This window comes from Lichenostomus cassidix, chromosome 4A, assembly GCF_008360975.1.
Source record: "Lichenostomus cassidix isolate B80296 chromosome 4A, HeHo_3.0, whole genome shotgun sequence".
Classification (NCBI taxonomy): domain Eukaryota; kingdom Metazoa; phylum Chordata; class Aves; order Passeriformes; family Meliphagidae; genus Lichenostomus; species Lichenostomus cassidix.
The window spans coordinates 4,147,373-4,165,815 of record NC_139485.1 but is presented as its reverse complement, the minus strand read 5'-3'; the positions used below and the strand labels follow the sequence as shown (position 1 = coordinate 4,165,815).

At 50.6% G+C, this 18,443-nt stretch overlaps 3 protein-coding genes across 6 annotated transcripts; 2 read left to right on the top strand and 1 right to left on the bottom strand.

The window, feature by feature from the left end:
- Positions 1-249: 249 nt before the first annotated feature.
- CMC4 (C-X9-C motif containing 4) lies at positions 250-8,246 on the top strand. 3 transcript variants are annotated; one of them, XM_085060181.1, is made up of 3 exons: positions 250-574; positions 5,438-5,504; positions 6,807-8,246. In XM_085060181.1, exons 1-3 carry the CDS (start codon positions 338-340, stop codon positions 6,974-6,976), a joined length of 474 nt encoding a protein of 157 aa, XP_084916307.1. In that variant the 5' UTR covers positions 250-337; the 3' UTR covers positions 6,977-8,246. The 3 variants fall into 3 exon arrangements, with proteins under 3 accessions (XP_084916307.1, XP_084916308.1, XP_084916309.1); XM_085060182.1 differs by lacking the exon at positions 250-574 and adding an exon at positions 1,751-1,871; XM_085060183.1 differs by lacking the exon at positions 250-574 and adding an exon at positions 4,439-4,514.
- Positions 3,638-5,507, top strand: MTCP1 (mature T cell proliferation 1). 2 transcript variants are annotated; one of them, XR_014852189.1, is made up of 5 exons: positions 3,638-3,771; positions 3,875-4,045; positions 4,199-4,250; positions 4,332-4,514; positions 5,438-5,507. XR_014852189.1 is itself a non-coding variant. In XM_085060186.1 (4 exons), exons 1-3 carry the CDS (start codon positions 3,664-3,666, stop codon positions 4,244-4,246), a joined length of 327 nt encoding a protein of 108 aa, XP_084916312.1. In that variant the 5' UTR covers positions 3,638-3,663; the 3' UTR covers positions 4,247-4,250; positions 5,438-5,478. The 2 variants fall into 2 exon arrangements, 1 of the variants encoding a protein (XP_084916312.1); XM_085060186.1 differs by lacking the exon at positions 4,332-4,514 and having other exon boundaries at positions 5,438-5,478.
- Positions 8,247-9,025: 779 nt separating the features above from the next.
- FUNDC2 (FUN14 domain containing 2) lies at positions 9,026-15,301 on the bottom strand. Its single transcript, XM_085060185.1, has 5 exons — positions 15,166-15,301; positions 14,596-14,746; positions 13,212-13,287; positions 12,177-12,311; positions 9,026-11,765 (listed from the first exon to the last, which is right to left on the bottom strand). Exons 1-5 carry the CDS (start codon positions 15,182-15,184, stop codon positions 11,688-11,690), a joined length of 459 nt encoding a protein of 152 aa, XP_084916311.1. The 5' UTR covers positions 15,185-15,301; the 3' UTR covers positions 9,026-11,687.
- Between the last annotated feature and the right edge of the window lie 3,142 nt (positions 15,302-18,443).

Genomic DNA, 18,443 nt, shown 5'->3' with positions numbered 1-18,443 from the left:
CGGCGGTGGGCGGGGGCTGGCGGGGCCGGGCCCGAACGGGGCGGCCCGGCCCGACCCGCCTTAACCCGTCTCGGCCCGGCCCAGAGTCCAGCCTCCGGGGCCTGCGGGCAGGCGCGGGGAGGCGGCGGGTCCGGGGGGCGGGGGAAGGCTTTGCGCGGCGCACGCGGCGCGGCGGTCACGGCGCGGGTGCAGGTAGGTCATGGCGGGCCCGGCCCGCCCGCCTCAGGCCGCCTCTCGCCTCTAGCCGGGGCCGCCCGCACCGCCCCGGCCCGGGGGGACGCGCTGGCTGTGGCGATGTGCTGCGTTCTCGTCCCGCGGCTGCGCCGCCCGCCCCGCCATGGCCGGTCCGGCCCCACGCCCGCACCACACCCCCTCCCCGCAGCCCTGTGCCCGGCTCGGCCGCACCGCCCGCGCTCCCGCTCCTCCGCCCGGCTCCCGCACCCCTCCCCTCGCCCTCGCCGCCCCGCTGCGTGGCTCCCCCCGCATTATGTCCATCTTTTTGTCTTCCTGTTTTTTTAGATCCCACCAAAGCTCGGCCTGCCCTCCCCACGCTGCTGGACAGCCCGGCTGGTCGGTGAGCATCTGCTACCCCTCAGTAGGTCGGGCAGAGCGGAGCGTGGAGTCAGAGGGGCTTGCTCCAGGCAGAGTAGAGTCCAACCCCCCAAGAAGAAGCTTTAGAGTGTCTCCACTTGCCCTTAAGTCATCAGATCATCAGATCCCTGAGTTGTTGCCAGAGCCGGGCTGGGTTTTGCAGGAAGGCTCAGTACCCTTGTAGCTCTGAGGTGTGCAGGCCAGCCTTGCGCTGGGGACTGTAACTGTGTCAGCACAGCACTGCTAGGCCTCAGCAGCACTTTTCCTTGGTGCCTAAATGGCAGTTGAACTTCCAGTGGCTTTTTAGAACAGAAGGTGATAAAGGGTGGAGGTTGTTCAGCACACTGAACTCCAGCTCTGGGGTGGTCCAAGCAGCATCTGGAGTAATTTCTGTCACTGTTTCCATTAAATATTTTAATGTACCCAATTTAAAACCAAATAAATTGTTGTCACTATAAGCTGCATTCCTTCTCCTGGCCATTTTCACATTTATCCATGGCTCAGAAATCCGTCCAGGTCCCAGAACAGCATTAGACTTCTAAGATTGTTGCTAAGATGGACAGAACATCTGCCAGAGTTATTCCTGTCTGTGGGAACTGGGCTTTGAATTTCCCCAAAACAATGCTTTGAACAGCTCAGCCTTCTACAGTTATGTTGGTGGGAATGTTAAAGTCTCAAAGGATGATGCTGCAATCCTGCAAATTTAAGCTATTGGGGTTTTTGTTGGATGTGGTGTTTTTTTTGATTACAAAGCAAGCAGTGTCAGAATTCAGGTTTAAAACTTGTTTAAAATATAAGTAAGCTCTCTTCTCCTTCCGCCTGTGTCTTCCTTCAGGCTTTGTCACTGCTTTCTGATCAAACCTGCAGAAATAGGCACTGTGTGTGTTTTCAGGTGCACTGTCTGAGCGTGTGCTTGTGCAATCTCCTGTTTCTGTGGTGTGTTTGGGTGCTGCAGACAGACCTGTCCCACCTCAAACCCAATTCCTGTCCCACCTCAAACCCAATCGACGGTTTTGCCTGACCTCAGGATTTTCTATGTGTTGCTAACTGGGCACATCCACAGGCCAGACTGGGCCTTTGAACTTTGCAGTTCTGGGGAAGCTTGGGGCAAAGGGTGAAAACACACGTTAACCTCTGCCCATTCTGCACAGTGTCCTCTGCACAAGACCTTGTTCTGTTGGTACTGGATCTGTCATCGCTGCCATCTCCACACACAGTGAACACAAACATGCATGTTGTGCTTTAGTCCTCCTACTTGTAGTTCAGCCAGCTGGAACCAGGTCAGTATTTGGATAGGAGACCTTCCAGGAGAGTTTACTTACAGTAGGAAACACAGTTCACTTACTGAGAAATATTTTTCTGTTACTGGAGCCAGTCTTGAGCCTCCTGGTTCTGGGGATGATGTGCTGTAGAAATTCCAGCTTTGAGTGGAATAAAAGCAAATTCTTGAGCATTTTTGGTCACAATGGAATTTTTAGTTTACTGCAGAGCAGGAGAGTATCCTGGCCGAATTCCACCTGGGGTGATTACATTCAGCTGACTGGAAATAAGCAGTGGCAAGTGCTGCATTTCACTGTTGGGCAGAGTGATTTCCACACAGGGGTTTAAATTTGTAAAGTGGCTTAGGGTAAAGCAGAAAGGAAAAGAATTACAGAAATGTCCCCTTAACCCTAATTCCTGAAGGCCTTGTAAGGCTTGTCAGACTGCTGTCACATTCCTCTAAATGCCAGTGATCCAGCTGGTGGGGCATTCCTTGGAATGCCTGTCCTTCATCACAGGATGGCTGTCAGAACGGTGGTGCTTTGTATAGGGCACATACACATCCCCACACATCAAGCAAGGAAACAAACAGAATGGGAGAAAAAAAGAAGTAATAAAAGAACACTCAAAGTTTTCTTTGTAACAGTGCTGTTCAGGCTGATCCGTGGTTGGTGTTTTGTTCTCAAAAAGGCTGAATGCTCCTTTGGCTCAAAAAGGTAGAGAAATACTGATGTAAGATATGGAAAGCATCATGGAAGAGTATTTCTGTTACATATGTACCCCAATGTATAACAATGTATTTTTTTTCTCTCCCTGACTTTCCCTCCTTTATTTTGTACCCAGATTTTCCTTGCTCCTGTTTGAAATATGCCTTATAACCTTACAAGTTTTCAGAAGACCACTGTGTTTCACTGGGATAAGGATTGTTGCATCTGCTTCATAGCAGGAGGATGTTGTATGTGTTACAGCTTAACTTTGTTCTACTTTACACCTAGATAAAGGATGAAGACTGTCTGTACCATTTTGATTACCTCTTCTAGGGTTCAAAGAGAATCATTTCCCCTGACCTCCATTTGCTAATGGCTCAGCTTGACCTAACTGGCACACAGATAAAAGTGCTGCTAAACAAAAGTTACAGTAGCAGAAACCACCTCAATGCCTCAAGCTGCTCTGCCCCTGCTGGTATTGGTGGCTCTCTGTGACCAGCCAAAAGCTGAGCGACGCAGTCCTGAGAGCTGCTCCCGAGGAGTTTGAATGTGAATGGACAGTGCTGCCACCCCTGAGAGATGAGACAAAGGACCCTGCACCCCGACAGCTCTGCGAGCTCCAAAGAGGAGAGTCCTGCACACCGAGATCCATGCTTTGTCTCCAGAGTGATCTTCGTTCTTGTTAAACTCACCTCACTTCCCGTCACGAGTTTTGCTTTTGGGATTTAGACCGCCACTTTTTTCTCCCCCCGTTTTGCACAAGGACTGTTACTAGGACTGTTAGTGGAATGAGCAAAGCCAATACTCACAGGGTTTAACTTCATACCAATAGCACCTTTTGCCCCAGAATGCCTTACCAATGCCACCCAGCACGCGTATCCCAGTGTACGACTTGGCCTGACGTTTCCGCTGGCTTAGGCACCACCTCAGCCTCCCGAGCTGACTTTTAGGGACATTTCCGCCGTAGCATCTCATCCAACAAGTCAGACACCGCCTGTCTGCCAGCTCCAGGAGCTCTCTCCGTGAATGTGCTCAGAGCTAAAGAGGCCACGTGTGCACCCTGCGGGCCGATGCCGTCCACCTGAGCTGCGGAGGTGCCCGAGGGATGGCAGAGGGAGGGGAGGCTGGCGCTCCTCCCGTGCGGCTCTGGGTGCGGCGCGTGGGGGTTTACTGCGATGAGCACCGCAAAACCTGGCTCGTGGCTGCAGAAGAGGCAAGTGTGTGCTTTGAGCTTCCCCGTGGTTGTAGCATTGCTGTTTCAGGTGCCTCTGCTGCACTGCCAGTAACTGCCTGCTCTGTTTGTTACTTTCCCCCAGGAGGAAGGTATGCTGAGGGCTCGGATCCAAAGAGTTCAGGTTCCCCTGGGTGAGGCGCTGCGACCCAGCCAGCTCCCCCCATCCCGGCTGCCTCACATGTGGCAGCTGTCCCAGGGTGAGCAGTACAGGGATAGTAACTCTCGCGTTTGGGAGATAGAGCACCATCTCATGGTAAGGATGGTGGCAACAATAGACCATAGTCATGCCTGTTTGTGAAGTCGTTTGAGATCCCTGAGGGACGGCAAAGGACTGTTATTTTGTTGAAGTCCATTAGCTCAACCACAGTAACTGTAGACGTATTGAACTTTTCCTTGTCACTTACAGCTTGGTGGTGTTGAAGAACTGCTGCTTAAACTCGTGCCTGGGGATTAATCTGGTATGTGCAGACATTCCCCCTGCTTTGTACTGTGCACTGTTTACTCCCAGACTTTCTTTAATATGAATTTTTGTCTTTCAGGAGCACTGGCTCTAGGAAGATGCCATTGTCTATTTTGTACAATAAAAGGTTCTCTCTCCACTGAAATGCAGCCACCTCTGAGGTGGAAGCAGTTAAACAACACACAGCAACATCACACAAGAGTTTAGGACAGGCAGTGAAGAGGAGTATTGTGACCAAGTGAAACATCAGGGGGCGTTCTAGGTAGGCAGAATGTAATTGCCCCAGGTGGAATTTTGCCAGGATGCTGGAAATAATGCCCCAGTGATACTGAAAAGTGCTGTGGGCTGGTGACTTGTCAGAAACTGGAAAGGCAGCAGCTCAGCTCTGAGCGGAGGCTGAACTGGGTCTCAGAGGGTTCAGTCTCCCCACTGCTTTTGGTGACAGTGGTGCTTTCCTGAGAGGTCTCCTGTTCAACTACTGCTATCACCAGCTTTTGCTTGGCTTTTGATCTTACAGTGACACAGTTACAGGTGTCCCAGCTGCTGGAAGTCAAATTGAGTGTCTGAAATCCTGTTTCCTGTGGATTTGAACAAAATGGAGCTGTCCTCCAATCTGGTTGAGGGTTTTTTTTGATAGAGGGAGAGGATTTCCAAGAGACTTTCTCCTGGAACAAAATGAAAAAAAAAGCCCTCTTTGTTGGCTCTGTGGGTTGTACACAACTGAGTTGTTTGGTTGTGTTTTTTCTAAATGCCTTCTCCAGTTGCAGTTCCATGACTTAACACCAAATCCTTGGTTGCGTAGAGCTCACACAGGTGGATTTCACATAAATAAGGTCTAGGGGTAGAAAACTGTAAAACTTAGTCAGCCATGTTAATTTGAATCTTTTCAGGAATCTTTGTACATCCAAGTGGAAAAGGACATGTTTTGACTAGAGCAAAGAGAAAGGCTTTTAAACTTAGTAACATAAAACTTCCCATATTCATTGTCCCCATCGTCATCTTTTAGCCAGACACAGAGTGTTCTTGTGTATGTTGGCAGGAATCTGCAAGCAGCAATAGATGTTTTCTGAATGGTGACAGTGGGGGAAATTGGGAGCTCTTGAAAGATGTGGCTGTAGGATGTTGTCTTTCCCCCACCCTCTGAAAAGCACCTTGATCTACAGTAACATTTTCCTATCATTTTAGTTCCTCAACATGTCCCGGAAGGATCCCTGCCAGAAACAAGCCTGTGAAATACAGAAATGCTTGCAAGGTACCAAGTGTCATTTTGTCTTTGGTGTCTTCATTTCTGATGGGACTTAATTCTTTTAACTTAACCTTGTTGACCTTTCACCTTGATAAGGAAGCACATTAGCATCACCTGGTTGCAAAGCAAACAAAATTATAATGTCTGATTTTACTAGAATTACCTTGTGCTTAATTGTAAATAATGAGACATCATTAGTATAAAACAGAGCATTAGTTACAATAATGTGCTTGGAGTGTTCTCCATGCTGGCAGTGAGATCCCAGGTATATTTTTGGGACTCAGCTGTGGGCAGGAAGAGCTAGACATTATAATAAGCTCTCTTACAGCATGGTTAGTGAGGGAGTAGGTGGAGTGTATGAGAAGACTGCAGAGCTGCTCCAGAGGTGTTTTAAGAACAGTTCAGACAAGTCTGTCAGGAGCAGGTTAGGTGATCTGTCCTCGAGGTATGAGATGGTCTTCATGTCCCCAGCATTTGTCTAGAGACTACCTTTTACTGTCTTCATGGTTTGGAATATTCTCCCACAAAGGATTACCTTCTCTCCCTGTACTACTGCACATAAAAGCTTATGGTTGAGCCTGTCTTGGTCCCATCTGAAACAATACTCTTTTTATAATATTCATGGAGGTTATTCCTAGTGTTTTGCCTGTGTAGGTTTGTGTACAGCGTTGATCTGAATGGTTAAGTGTTGGCAGAAAAGCTCTTTGCTGCATGCACACTGCACTGTCACTCTGCCTGAGCTGTCATTTTGGAGTGCTGCTATGGAGTTGTCTGACGTGCACAGATGAAGCAGCTGAGTTGACAGAGAGCAAAGCAATTTTCCTCTTTAAAAATTAATGTACAGAGCCTTAACTGAGGAGTGCACAGTCACTGTACCCAGTGTGGAGGATGTACAGTGGGAGCCAGACCTTTGGGAGATGCTGACTTTTCAAAAGTCATTGTTCCAACAGATCTTGCTGCTTCCTCTGTGAGACTGAATGCCCACTGTCAATCTCTTCTGTGTGACTAACCATTGTGCCTTTTCAGGAATGCATCCTTGACAGGTAACAGGGTGTGCCTGTATGTAGCCACAGTTTTAGAAACAAAACTCCTAGGGCAGAGGTGCAGTTAGGAGAGCCTTGGAGCACTCAACTGCAGCTTATGGCAGAGAGGGATCAGCTCTCCTCCCCAAGGGCTTGCCATGCCTCCTGGGCTGCCAGCTGACAGAAATCACCTCAACTGTTTTCTCGGTGGTGATCTCTGTGTGCTCCCTCAGGGAAAAAAGCCTGTTCCTCTCTGCAGACCTGGTGTCTCCTCCTTCTTTTCCAGCGAACAACTACATGGAGTCCAAGTGTGAAGCTGTGCTTCAGGAAATGCGGAAATGCTGTGCCCGGTACACCAAGGGCAGATCCATCTGTTGTTCAGGGTTTGAGAGAGAAGAAAGGGAGAGAGAAAAGGTTAAGTTGATTGCAGAAGGAATTTCCCCACCACCTCAGTAACACAATGCAGCTCCAGCAGGTGCTGGAGCATGGACTCACCTGCAGAGCTCGTGTGTGTTTTTTCAAGCCTTCTTCAGACTTTCAGAAAAGCCAGATTGCTACTAGAACACACCGTTCAGCACACCAAAAAGTATAACACAGTACCAACCAATGGCCTGGTTAACAAACTTTATTTTCTGTACGAAAACATCATATATGTTGCCTCTGCATCACACCTGTGAAATGTCAACTTGATGTTTTTAGGATGCTTACCTTACTCTAATCCATCCTTGCTTTCAAAATGGAGAATTGGAACCAAGTTATTCTGGCTTCTGGAGCGAGAGGTACAGGAAATGAGCTCAGAAGAGTGAGTTTAAACATGAAACAAGTCCATCTTAACACAACAAAGGTATTGCTGCCACCACGCAGTAGTTCCAGCCAACATTTGCCTGTCCAGTGGTTCAAGCTCAAGAATGGGAATCAGGTCTGATGATTGTTCCTAAGTCTTGTGTAGATCATGAGTGACTACAAGTCACTTTGCCTAAGTGCCTCCCTTTTCCACTGGGCAGAGCTGTTTATTTTATATTTGAATTGCCTACACGCTGCTATTTGCATGACAGATGTTACAGGAACATTATTTCAGGGATTGCTACAGGGATAGAGTATTTTTTTAAAAAAGCAATATTCCTTTGAAAGATCTGACTGTTGATACAAAATTTATAAATTTATGTCTAATGGAGCACCTTTAAGCAATATGTTATGAATCCAAGTCTGGTTAAACCTGCTGATACCCAAAGGCCTGTCACAGAGCCCTGGGCTAGATCCAAGAACTGACTTAGGTGCTGCTTACTGAACAAGCAGTTGTAGGCAGTTGTTTTCCACACAGCATTCCAGACTCACTCTCAAGCCGGCTGTGTCTGGACCCCAGGAGAGATGGCTTTCCAGAAGCTCTCTCCCAAGCAGCAGAATTTCCTGTAACCTGTTGGAAGAGCTCATAGACAGGTTCCTGCACCACCCTTCAGAGCTGCCTGTCTCGCTGTCCCCCCTGTAGCAGGAGTCCAGGCACCCAAATATCAGTCTCCCAACCCACTAGCCCTAACTCTGTAATTAGATCTAGCCGTAAAGGACTTTTGTGCTGTGAGCAAGTACAACTTACTTATGAAATAGAGCTTCTATAAACAGACCACTGAGGTCTAGGCACAATAGTTGTGTGTATTGAAGCCTAGAAGAGCAAACCATCTGTATTCACTGCTCTGAAATACCATGGTACAAAATAAACGACTGGAACAAATTATGGTGTCTGTTGGGTTGTTTGTTGAGCTGCAAGATGGGCAGCTTGGCTGCCATTCGCAGCCCAGAGCCACATGTGAGATCAGCATGTTTAAATAGAAGCTGCTTGATATTTTTATAACTGGGGCTGAAGATCAGAATAATTTAGGGCTTGTCCTCCCCTCCCACTGCCCTCCCCCCCCCCACCGAAAAAGTTCTTAAGGACAAAGCAGGGGGTTTAGTGTCCTTGAAAAGCAGGGAAAAGTGATGACAATGTTATGAACCACCTCAAACACTGACAAGTAGATCATTTTTCTTTTGCCCTATCTGAGCAGGGACAGTGGAAAGTCACTAATAGATGATAAAAATTATTTACTTAGGGTTCTGTTGCATCTATGAAATAGCTTTGTCTCCATGCCCATTTGCAGTTGGGTGGAACAAATTTGCTCAGCAGAGGCAACCTAGGCTGGCAACAGAACCACCTCCTGCCCTAGAAGCACACCACTTCTTGGGAATGTGGGTGATTAGTGCCAGGATGATCAGGGAGAGGGATTTATTAAGGCAGTCCATGGTTACCTGCATGTATGAGGGGATGCTGGTGCTGTTTAGGCTGGAAAAGACCTCTAAGATCCCCAAGTCCCACCAGTCCCCCAGCACTGCCAAGCTGACCACTAACCCATGTCCCCAAGTGCTACCTGCTGCACTCCTGCTGCTGGACTGGCTGTAGGTGCTCCCCAGAGTCACAGTGAGACAGGAACATGCTGGTTCCCAGGAAGCCAACAGACCTCACACAGAGAAGCATTTAGAGCAAAACTGTTTAATAAAATATCACTTCAACAAGCATTTACATACAATATATAAAACCACTTAAAAAGCCTAATGTGTTTGAAATATTCTCATAGTGTAACAGATGTCTGAAGTTGTTGAAACAAGACTAAAATGAGTAGGAGTGGGGAGGGGAAGGGACACCTCATCTTGGCACCTGTAGCAATAAGAATGCATCCCCACAGAGGCTGATTCAGTATCAAAGCTTCCAGTGTGGACCCACAGCATCAAACAGTGCAAGCCACGAGCCCAACACCAGCACAGCAGAAAAATTTGCCACATCTTGATGTCCTTGTCCATTCCCAGCATACATTCATAGCAAACTCAACCTGAATCTGTTATTTGTTTCCCCTTCCAGCAGCAACAGAGGCATTTTAGCTCCCTCTCTGGGCCATTTCTCTCTGTAGCAGCAAACTGGGACTTGAGCAGAACGCACCCTGCTAGGCTGGGCAGAAGTAGTGACTTACTTGAGCCTGAAAAACATCCCTAAGGTCTGTTAATTATTTGCTTTGAGATTTGTTGTTGGAGAAGGCTTTGTGGAGATCTGTGCATCTCAGAAGTTGTTGTGTTATGCAGCACACCCAGCCAAAGAGCAGCAATGCTGTTGTCCTACAGGAACAAGAGATACCCTGCAAGACTAATGTATCAATTTATGCATGTTCACATCAGCAGATCCTACAGAAAAACAAACCAAACCCCAAAAACCCACCACCATTATCTGTCACTCCACTGCCAAACACCAATTTGCAGGAGACCTATTTGCTGCATCCCATCACTCCTACAGGTCAGGATGGCCTATAGGAAGCCCTCTGTTTAAAAGGATGTGAGCCCAGCTGCTCCTTCATTGTCCTTGGCCACCTATGGCAGGACAGGAGCAAAACCACCAACTTCTGTCTCTTGATTACCTGCAGCCTCTTTTCAGATCCTGAAGGTGAGGAAAACCTCAGCACAATAAATATGGTGCTATGCTGACACTTCAATCAACAGAGCTGAAGCAAAATTAACAACTGCAAGTGCTCGTTCCAAACCCTCTGGTGGAAGAAACCACCATTCCAGCTCTGCCAGCAGCTCTCGGGGAATATCCCACTTCCAGCCATACTGAGATCACAAAATCTTGGCACTGCACTGGAAATGGGGTGCAGCTGCCAAGCCAGGTGCTGCAAACCAACCACCCAGGAGTGTCTTCTTCCCTACCACATTTCCCATTGATGGATGAGCTTTCACATAAAACCCCATATTCTGGGCAAGAACTCCTACCTACACCTGCTGGAGGACATCACCACATTGTCAAGCAAGTCTCCATGCTCACAGAATACCTCTGGGGGATGTTTGTATGTACTGCACACAACTGCACTGAATCAGACTGTCCAAAACCAGCTGAGCTCTGCACCTGGACTGCCTGCAGGAGAAGGGCTGCAACTGATGGAATTAAGCAAGCAGCTCTTCTTGGCAAACACTAAGAAGAAAGGAACATAGCAGAAGTATGCAAGTAAACCACTCTCACATGAGCACAAGCTGGTTTTCACAAGAGTTTTGTCATTTCAGTTGTTTGCAGAGACCAGGGAAAAGGAATTTGTGCTCTTCACAGACAGGTGAAGGACCACACTCCAGATTTCACATCATCCCCCTTCTCTAGCAGAGCTGGCAACAGGGACCCTGGGCCAGTACAGTGTACCCTAACCAGGGATGCATTTCCTTGTCTACAGTCCTGCCCTACTTGGTTACAGCTCAAAGAGCATCACCAATGCCAAAATTACCAGAGAAGGTTGTGGTAGACATGGAAACCCCAGTCAGAGGCCCAGGGTGATTTACAGTAAGTGGCATAGCTGAAATGTCCCCATCTGACACAGCCAGGTCAAGTCTGCTGGAAGCAGAAGAGCCTCAAAGGCTGAGCAGTGTGGTGGCTCTACAGCACAGGACTTGGGTGACATTCAGAACACATGATGAGGAAAGGGCCTGGAGAGTCCACCTCAGTGCTCAGTTTCCACCAGCAGTGCCAGTGCTGCAATTCCAGTATGGGGAAGACTAACAGCAGAGAGAAAGCCACACGGCCATCTATGTGCAGTGCAACAACAGGGGGAGTGTAGGAAAATCCCTATTCACCTGTCCTGGACACAACTCAGGCTGTCCTTTGACACTTCTGCACCCACCTCACAACAGTCAACTACATTTGGGATTGCACAGACCACCGCTGTGCAGAGGGAAGCAGAGGTTTTCCAGGTACCAGGGCAGGAATACTGAAAGCTAAACAGTGAAGAGCTGACAGCTGTTGTACACATATACTGGCAGACAAAGGTACATGTAACAGTCCTGAGCACCTGCAAGAAGCGTATTTGAGAGATTTCTCTGCCACTACATTTTTATGAAGTTGCAACTCCTCAGAAAACTTGGGACTGGGCATATTTGGTGGGAAATCATAATGATACACTGGGAGTTGAAAGCTTTCAGACCAACTCCAGCCTGCTAACAACCCAGACAGAAGAAAAAGTTGGAAATCAGAAGCAGTGTTGTAAGAAATGAGGGCTGGAACCTGTGAGCAGATGGGACTGAGTCTGTTGGCAACATCCTTTGACTTCTAAGTGAGAGATAGCAGTAGAGGAGGGCAGGGGAGGTTGGGCATGAGAGGAGAGTGCAGCTTCTAGGATGCCATTCCAAGCAGGAATCCTCCAGCAAACCCTCCAGTCAGGATAACATTCTTCTTCAGAAATATGATCACCTAAGCAGAGAAGAGACAACAGTGTTCAACAGTATCAGGCCACACACTAACCCTCCTGCTAAGAAGAAATCCCTCAGGCTGTTCTTCAAGGCAAATGATGCTCAGAGAGATGCCACTGTTCAGATTTGGGAAAGCTTCCTTACTTAATGACTTCCCCTCCCTAATTGTGCCAGGTTTTTCACCCTGCTCAGCCATGAGCAGCCAGTTTCTCCAGGAGAATGCTGTGGGAAATGGTGTCTTCCTAAAGTCTAGGCAGACAACATCCACAGCTTTTGCCATCTCTCCAGTTTTGCTGCCATGCAAGAAGTCCCTCCTTGTATTTATTTGCACAATGGAAGACCCATAACAACTCAGGTGTCAATCCTGTTTTCTGCTGTCCCTCCAGCACCTGCCCTGGGAGAGCTGTCTTACCTCATCCACTCTGCTTTTCACTTCTGGAGGCATTTTATTACCACTGCTGTGAAATTTCAGCTGCTGCTTGGCTTTGTTCATGTCCCGTTGTACTAGATTCCAGTCCACTTTGATGTATCCTGTGTGGTTTGCAACCTAGAGTTTTGAGGATTAGAAAAAAATTCCTAAAGTGAAGTCCTGCATGACCATGGCTAACCAGTCCCCCTTGCCCACCCACTTTCCTGACCACAGCCACCTCCCACACACTGGTCCAGTGGCCAAAAATTGGACAGAAGACCACCCCTGGAGCTGTGTCAACTGTTTTGCAACATCTGTCTCCTCCAGTAATCCCCAAACAGCTGGGCACACAGTGCAGCTTAGCCTGCTTCAGCCTCTCTTCCTAATGTAAAGCTGGCATCACCTCCCCCTCACAACTGCTATGGATATTGTTGGGACTCCCTGCAGCTCTCCTGCTGCTGTGGGTGGACACTGCTATTAATAGCCCGTTCCTCTCAAACTATTTTATCTGCTCCGGGTGGTTCAGCTGAGGAACTCCCTCTGCTATGGGCAAACTTTTCACTTTCAGCAGAACAAGCAAAACCAGGAGAGCAAGGGAGAATGAGTCACACACAAGATCTGTCTGCCTGAGGAGCAAACAGGTGAGAGCTGAACAAGGCCTGAGAGCTGCTCTACCTGCTGCAGGATGCACCAGCTAGATGTCCACATCTGAGCAGCTTCCCTCAGTGCCAAGGCTCTTGGAAAACAGAAGTGGCACTCAGGTGGCCGTGGAGTAACAGCTCTCCTGTGCCTTTGGTAGCAGATCCTCAGTGGATCTGCACCTTTTGACAATCCTGGAGTTTATGCACACTGACCCTGCTTTGCTGTTGCATGCAAGTCTCCTGGAGAGCACACAGATCTTTGATATTCACAGCCACACAACACCCCTGGCAGAGCGGGGGACTGACCCCATATGTCCCAACAGGCAGTGATTCCTAGAGAGATCTTTGTCCCCAGCAGCACAGCTCTCAGAAAGCCTGGGCTGCTGTTCATACACACCTGAAGTAGGAAAAAGCCACCTCCCACTGCTGTCGCTGCCAGCTTTCCAACTTTCTGGAAGATGAATCCAGTGCACCTACAAATCAACCAGGATCCAGTCAGGGGAATGAAACACCACACACCCCCCTCATAATGCTTCCCACAGGCAAGGCTGCCTTTGGCAGGAGTTACCCAGGACTGGAGACAGCCTGACAAATAGCAGAAGAAGCTCATGTACAACCAGAGAGAAGCATTTGCACCCAGCCAAAATTGATGCTTTATAGCTTTTCACTTGATGCTGTCACATTTTAGCCTTTTGAAGTTTGATTCCTATCTCTTCAATATCATCCTTCTCCCAAAATAATAACCAAAAACCTGTAATTTCACCAAAATCAACAAGTGATTTTAGGTTTCAGTGTTGTTTTTTTAACTGGTATTATCTCTGAGGGGAAACTAGGGAGCACATGTGCTGCTCCATGACAGAGCATGGGGAGCAAATCATAAACTTCTTTCTTACCTATTTGTAAAGTAAGCAGTATACAACTGCTTACTTAACCTTTTAATTTCTCAGAAGAGAAAAATGCTGGAGCAAGCACACAGCAGTGATCTAAGGCTATACTGGTCTTCCAAAATGGGTTATGTGCTCTCAACATTCCTGCAGCCACCAGAACTGCAGTCAGCACCACCCCACTGCTCGGTCATGCAGCAAAGGGCTGGTGTGTTGTGCCACCCAAACCACACTTTACTTGGAACACAGTTTCCTTATGAGCATTGCAAACAACACAGCAACCTGCCTTTACCCATTTCTGAATACACTTAGTGAAGATATGAGGTAGCCAGTTCACACTTCTGTGAGAAGACAAAACTCCGTCATACACTGTTAAATAATTACTCTGGTGCCAGGTGAAGAAGAGGGGCATGGCAAGAAGCAAAGCAGTGACTACACAAGGTTTTCAACTCAAACGATGCTGTGGGGAAGGAAGCTGCAAATAGAGCCACACTCAGTCCCAGCCACAAGTGACAGGAAACCTTGGGAACTGCAAGGAGGAGGTTTTTAACGCAGATGCCTGAAACACATCCACTTGCAGTGTAGAAGGCATCCTTGTTTCAAGGGGTTCATATTTGCCTGTCTTCATTCAACAGCACCACTTTTTGCCAGAAGTCAGAAATAACTAAGGACTGGTGCAGTTTTCTTTCCTTGGAGACAGTCTCAGTTCTTCAAGTTAGAGACAGCATTTAAAGACTTCCCACAGCTCAGCAGACCATGCCAGGGGACAGCAGGGTGAGCTGAGCACCTGCCTTCTCGGAACGACTGCCACATGACGGCCCTGCACCTGTCAGCGTGACCCCAAAGGCCCAGCCAGTGCCTGTCGTGAGCAGCAGGGGCAACCCCGGCCCATCTTACCATCCCGTGACCCCTCCGATCACCAGCTGCGTGGCCACATTGTATTTCTCAGCGCTCGACCCCGAGTTGGGGGCGAAGATCTTGCGCCACCAGGGTCGGTTCTTGGTGTACTCCGCCAGGTCCAGCACGTTGAATGTGTCGTCCTTTGCACCTGCAGGCAGCTGGAGAGGCTCAGTGCCGGCACTACGGAACCACAGCCCCCTGCAGCTGCCCGGTGCCTCCCCCGGGGCACAGGAGCCCTGCCCAGCGACACAGCTCACGGGGACCGGCACTGCCCCGGCCGCTGGGAATTCCCAGGTCCCTCAGCCCCCTCCCAGGGCCTCCGGCACCCCGCAGCCCCTCGGTGACGCCCCCACAGAGCGGCCGGGGCTGCGGGCCCGTTCCCGGAGCCACCCCTCGGGCCCTCAAGCGGGGCCAGGCCCCGGCAAAGGGAACGACACCGCGCAGGGCACGGGCCGCGCTCTGCAGCGGGGAGGCCGAGCCGGGGGAGCCGGGGGAGCCGCCGCCGGGGGGAGAGGGGTGGGAGGACCCGCGCCCCGAGCCATCCCCGGCCAGCCCGGCCCGGCCCACCTCCGCCCGGCACCGCCATGACGCCGCTAGGCTCCGCGCAGGCGCGGGCACGGCGTGCGCGTCACCGGCAGCGCGCGACACGGGGAGAGGAGAGAGGGGAGGGAATCGAGGGGAGAGGGACGGCAGGGGAGGGAGTCGAGGGGAGAGGGACGGCAGGGGAAGCTGACCACAGGGGAGGCGGGCGCAGAGAGATGGGCAGGGGTGAGGAGCGGGGCGGGAAGGGAGAGGGCAGGGCCCGAGGGGAGACGGACGGGAGCGCGCGTGGGGGCAGCGCGGCTGTGGCTGTGCTCGGGGGCGCGCCCGGGGCTCGGCTGTGCCCCACGGTGCCCCGGTGGTCCCTCGGTGCTCCCCTGAGTCCGGTGTCCCGCGCTGCTGCGGCACATCACCCGCTCCGAGCAGCTCCTCGGGCTCCCTGCGCTCATCGGTGCTTCTGCCCCACCGGGTCGTGCTCGCTGTCTGCACTGCAACGGTGGCATCCAGGGAAGGACTAGGGGGTTCCAAGGGTATCCTAAAAGCTTCCTGAAGCCCACGATGGTTTGCTTCCCCTGACACGGGAGCTCTTGCTTGGCTGCGAGCTGTCACTCTGCAGAAACGGTGCTTTTTGCCGTTTGCTGAAAAGACCCCAAACGCACCACCCTTCTGGGCAGCTGAGCACCCTGGCACTGGGGCCGGGACTTCCTTCCCCATGTTGGATGGCAGGGAGTAGCAGGGCAGGGGCGTGGTGGAGCCAGGGACTCAGGTGTGATGGAAGCAGCACGGGGGTCCTGCTGCACTGCAGTCAGCCAGCGCACCCAGCTGTGCCCTGTTGTGCCTCTGTCCCGAAACGAATTTGGGCAGCCCATTCGTGCTGCCTGGTAGGAACACATTTCACTGTTTCCCTTGAAATAATGACACTGCTGATTTCTGAGCCATTACTCACCTGAGCTCCTGTAGAACAAAAGCCACGTACTTCCCAGCTGGCCAGGGCGTAGCAAGGGTGGAAAACCTGAGACATAACAAGCAAAAGGGAAAAAAAAAATCCTCATGGAGTGATCGTGACAGAGGAGAGGAGACCTGACCCTCCTTTGGGGTTAATGGAAAGCAGTGTGTGAGTGGAAGCACGAATACAGACAGTGTGGGACAGCTAGGGGAACAAGCAGTGTTCTTGGAACTATCAACACCCTTCTAGGAACTAACAGCAGCACTCATCTGCACTGGTCAGGACTTCCTACTAGTAAACATCCCAACACCTTGTTGCCCCTCGCACGCAGTCAGGACGTGTTGGGAGCTGGAGCAGTATCCCATGTGTTTCCTGTGCTGTTCTAATTAGGCAGAGCTGGCTGGAAGAGTGTGTGCATGCTCAGACCAAAGTGGTAGCACAGCACTTCCCTGGACACCCAAGAAAAAGATGTGGCTGGGGAGGGGATGGCTGGAGGCAAGATAGACCCTAGAAATCCAATCTGAACACCACTGTCAGGTGGCAGTGGGGTCTCCTGGCTGTCTGGTACATGGCAGGCTTCCATCCCTGTGCAGTATGTGTCCCTGGTTTTGTCTCCCTGCCCTGAGCAAAGGGCTGCCTGCATGCCCTGGGGCCAGGCAGGGCTCCTCTTGTACTTAATCCTGCCAGGTGCAGGCAGTCCTCCACACGTGGTCCCAGGGGCACCTGGTGGCCTGGGCATCTGCAGCATGGCCTCATCTTTCCTGGCACATGTGCACCATGGCCTGGTGCAGGTGCTCAGGTTCCTCTGGCAGCAGGGAGGAGCTGGGCTGACAGGGGGTGCAGGTGCTGCAGGGCTGGGGGCTCCTGTGTGGTGGGGTCAGGCACAGCCTGTTGCAGTGGGCAGCACGGGAGTGGTGGGTGCAAGGGCACAACCCAGCAGTAGCACCCTAGCAGCCCACAGCCACTGGGGCTCCCTGCCAGGTGCCTTCCTGGCGAGCAGTCGCGTTCAGCTTTGGAGGCACAGGCATGAAACACCATTCCCCATCTCAAAGGCTTCCTCTCCCTCGTGGGAGACCTTGGGCACTCCAGCCTCCATGGCCAGGCTGAGTTCACCAGCTCCTGGGAGCTTCCAGTGTGTGCTTCTGCTGCCTCACTCATTCAGAGATGCCTCTGATGTGAAGAACAGGAGAGAAAGGAGAAATGCTCCACTGACCTACTTACTGGAGGGAAACCCAGCAGAAGAAAGCAGGCTTAATTTTGAGACCTCCTCCGTGTCAGTGTTTCTGCTCTGATGCTAGGGAATCTCAGGGATGGATTTGCCAGAGACTCAGGGGTGTTGATGTCATCAGCACTGCTGCTCTGCTGATCTCTGGGGTTCCCTGTGTCTGTGAGTTCCCTTATGGCTGCAGCCTCTCTTTGCTCCATCACTGCTGGGGTGCAATAGCTTGGAAGTGCTGATATAAAGGGTCCTGCCTGGTCCTCCAGACAGATCTGCCACCCCTCAGCTGCCCTCTTTGTGGTTGTGTTGTCTGCTTGGTGATGTTTTCCCCATATGCTTGTTTTTTGAAGCCTTTCCAGGTGAGTCTCACAGCACCGGGAGATTCCCAGATGGGATGACTTAGAATAAGTCACATCCATGCTCTAGGGGACACTGGTGCATGAACCACAGCCCAGACCTCCTGTATCTCTCCCAGAAAACTCTCTTCCCTCCAGTATTGAGTATTCTCCTTCACTGCAGCAGGGCAGGATGCAAAGCAACCTGGGGCATCCCCAAATGTGACACACCCTTGGCTTTGCCCCAAAATACTGGCTGGAAAAAGTGAGGTGAGTTGTTGCGCACAAAGAAAAGGAGCCCCAGGCTAGTTGTGGAGCCAACTGTGGGTGCACAAGCTGGAGAAAATATTTCTTGCTGGCATTTTGCCTTGCCAGGAGCAGGGTGGGTGGTGTGGGGGAGTCACTTTCTGCCCTGCTAAGGATTCATGTCAGAGACCCCAAAAAGCCACCCCTCCACCATCTCCACTGCCTCCCTCTGTTTCCCAGTCACCAAGACCTGTCACATGGATGCTTCTGCACACACTGGGATTGTCACCAAAGGGGTCACTACTCCTGTAGCATTTCTGCTGCCCTATAACGTGATTTATAGGACATTTCCTCACATCATTCATCCAGTGGATGCTGAGACCTTGCAGGGCGTTCCTCCTCATCTTCCTGCCTTCATGAGCCAAGGGAGAACCACGTGGCAGTGTGTGTGCCTGAGCACACGTGTGTGCATTGATGGGGGGAGAGGAGTTTCATGGGCTTTTAAAAAGAGAGATTGAAAACTTTTGAGTAAAGTGAAAGAAATTTGCAAAAACGTTTC

What these genes read in the sequence shown, in the direction of transcription:
- CMC4 (XM_085060181.1), top strand. Translation starts at nt 338, where the DNA reads ATGGCCGGTCCGGCCCCACGCCCGCACCACACCCCCTCCCCGCAGCCC. An exon ending in CTGGACAGCCCGGCTGGTCG is followed by an intron (nt 575 to 5,437) that starts GTGAGCATCTGC and finishes CTATCATTTTAG; the next exon opens with TTCCTCAACATGTCCCGGAA. An exon ending in AATACAGAAATGCTTGCAAG is followed by an intron (nt 5,505 to 6,806) that starts GTACCAAGTGTC and finishes CTTCTTTTCCAG; the next exon opens with CGAACAACTACATGGAGTCC.
- MTCP1 (XM_085060186.1), top strand. Translation starts at nt 3,664, where the DNA reads ATGGCAGAGGGAGGGGAGGCTGGCGCTCCTCCCGTGCGGCTCTGGGTG. An exon ending in GGCTCGTGGCTGCAGAAGAG is followed by an intron (nt 3,772 to 3,874) that starts GCAAGTGTGTGC and finishes ACTTTCCCCCAG; the next exon opens with GAGGAAGGTATGCTGAGGGC. An exon ending in AGATAGAGCACCATCTCATG is followed by an intron (nt 4,046 to 4,198) that starts GTAAGGATGGTG and finishes TGTCACTTACAG; the next exon opens with CTTGGTGGTGTTGAAGAACT.
- FUNDC2 (XM_085060185.1), bottom strand. An exon ending in ATCGGAGGGGTCACGGGATG is followed by an intron (nt 13,288 to 14,595) that starts GTAAGATGGGCC and finishes GTTGATTTGTAG; the next exon opens with GTGCACTGGATTCATCTTCC. An exon ending in GTGGCTTTTTCCTACTTCAG is followed by an intron (nt 12,312 to 13,211) that starts GTGTGTATGAAC and finishes TCAAAACTCTAG; the next exon opens with GTTGCAAACCACACAGGATA.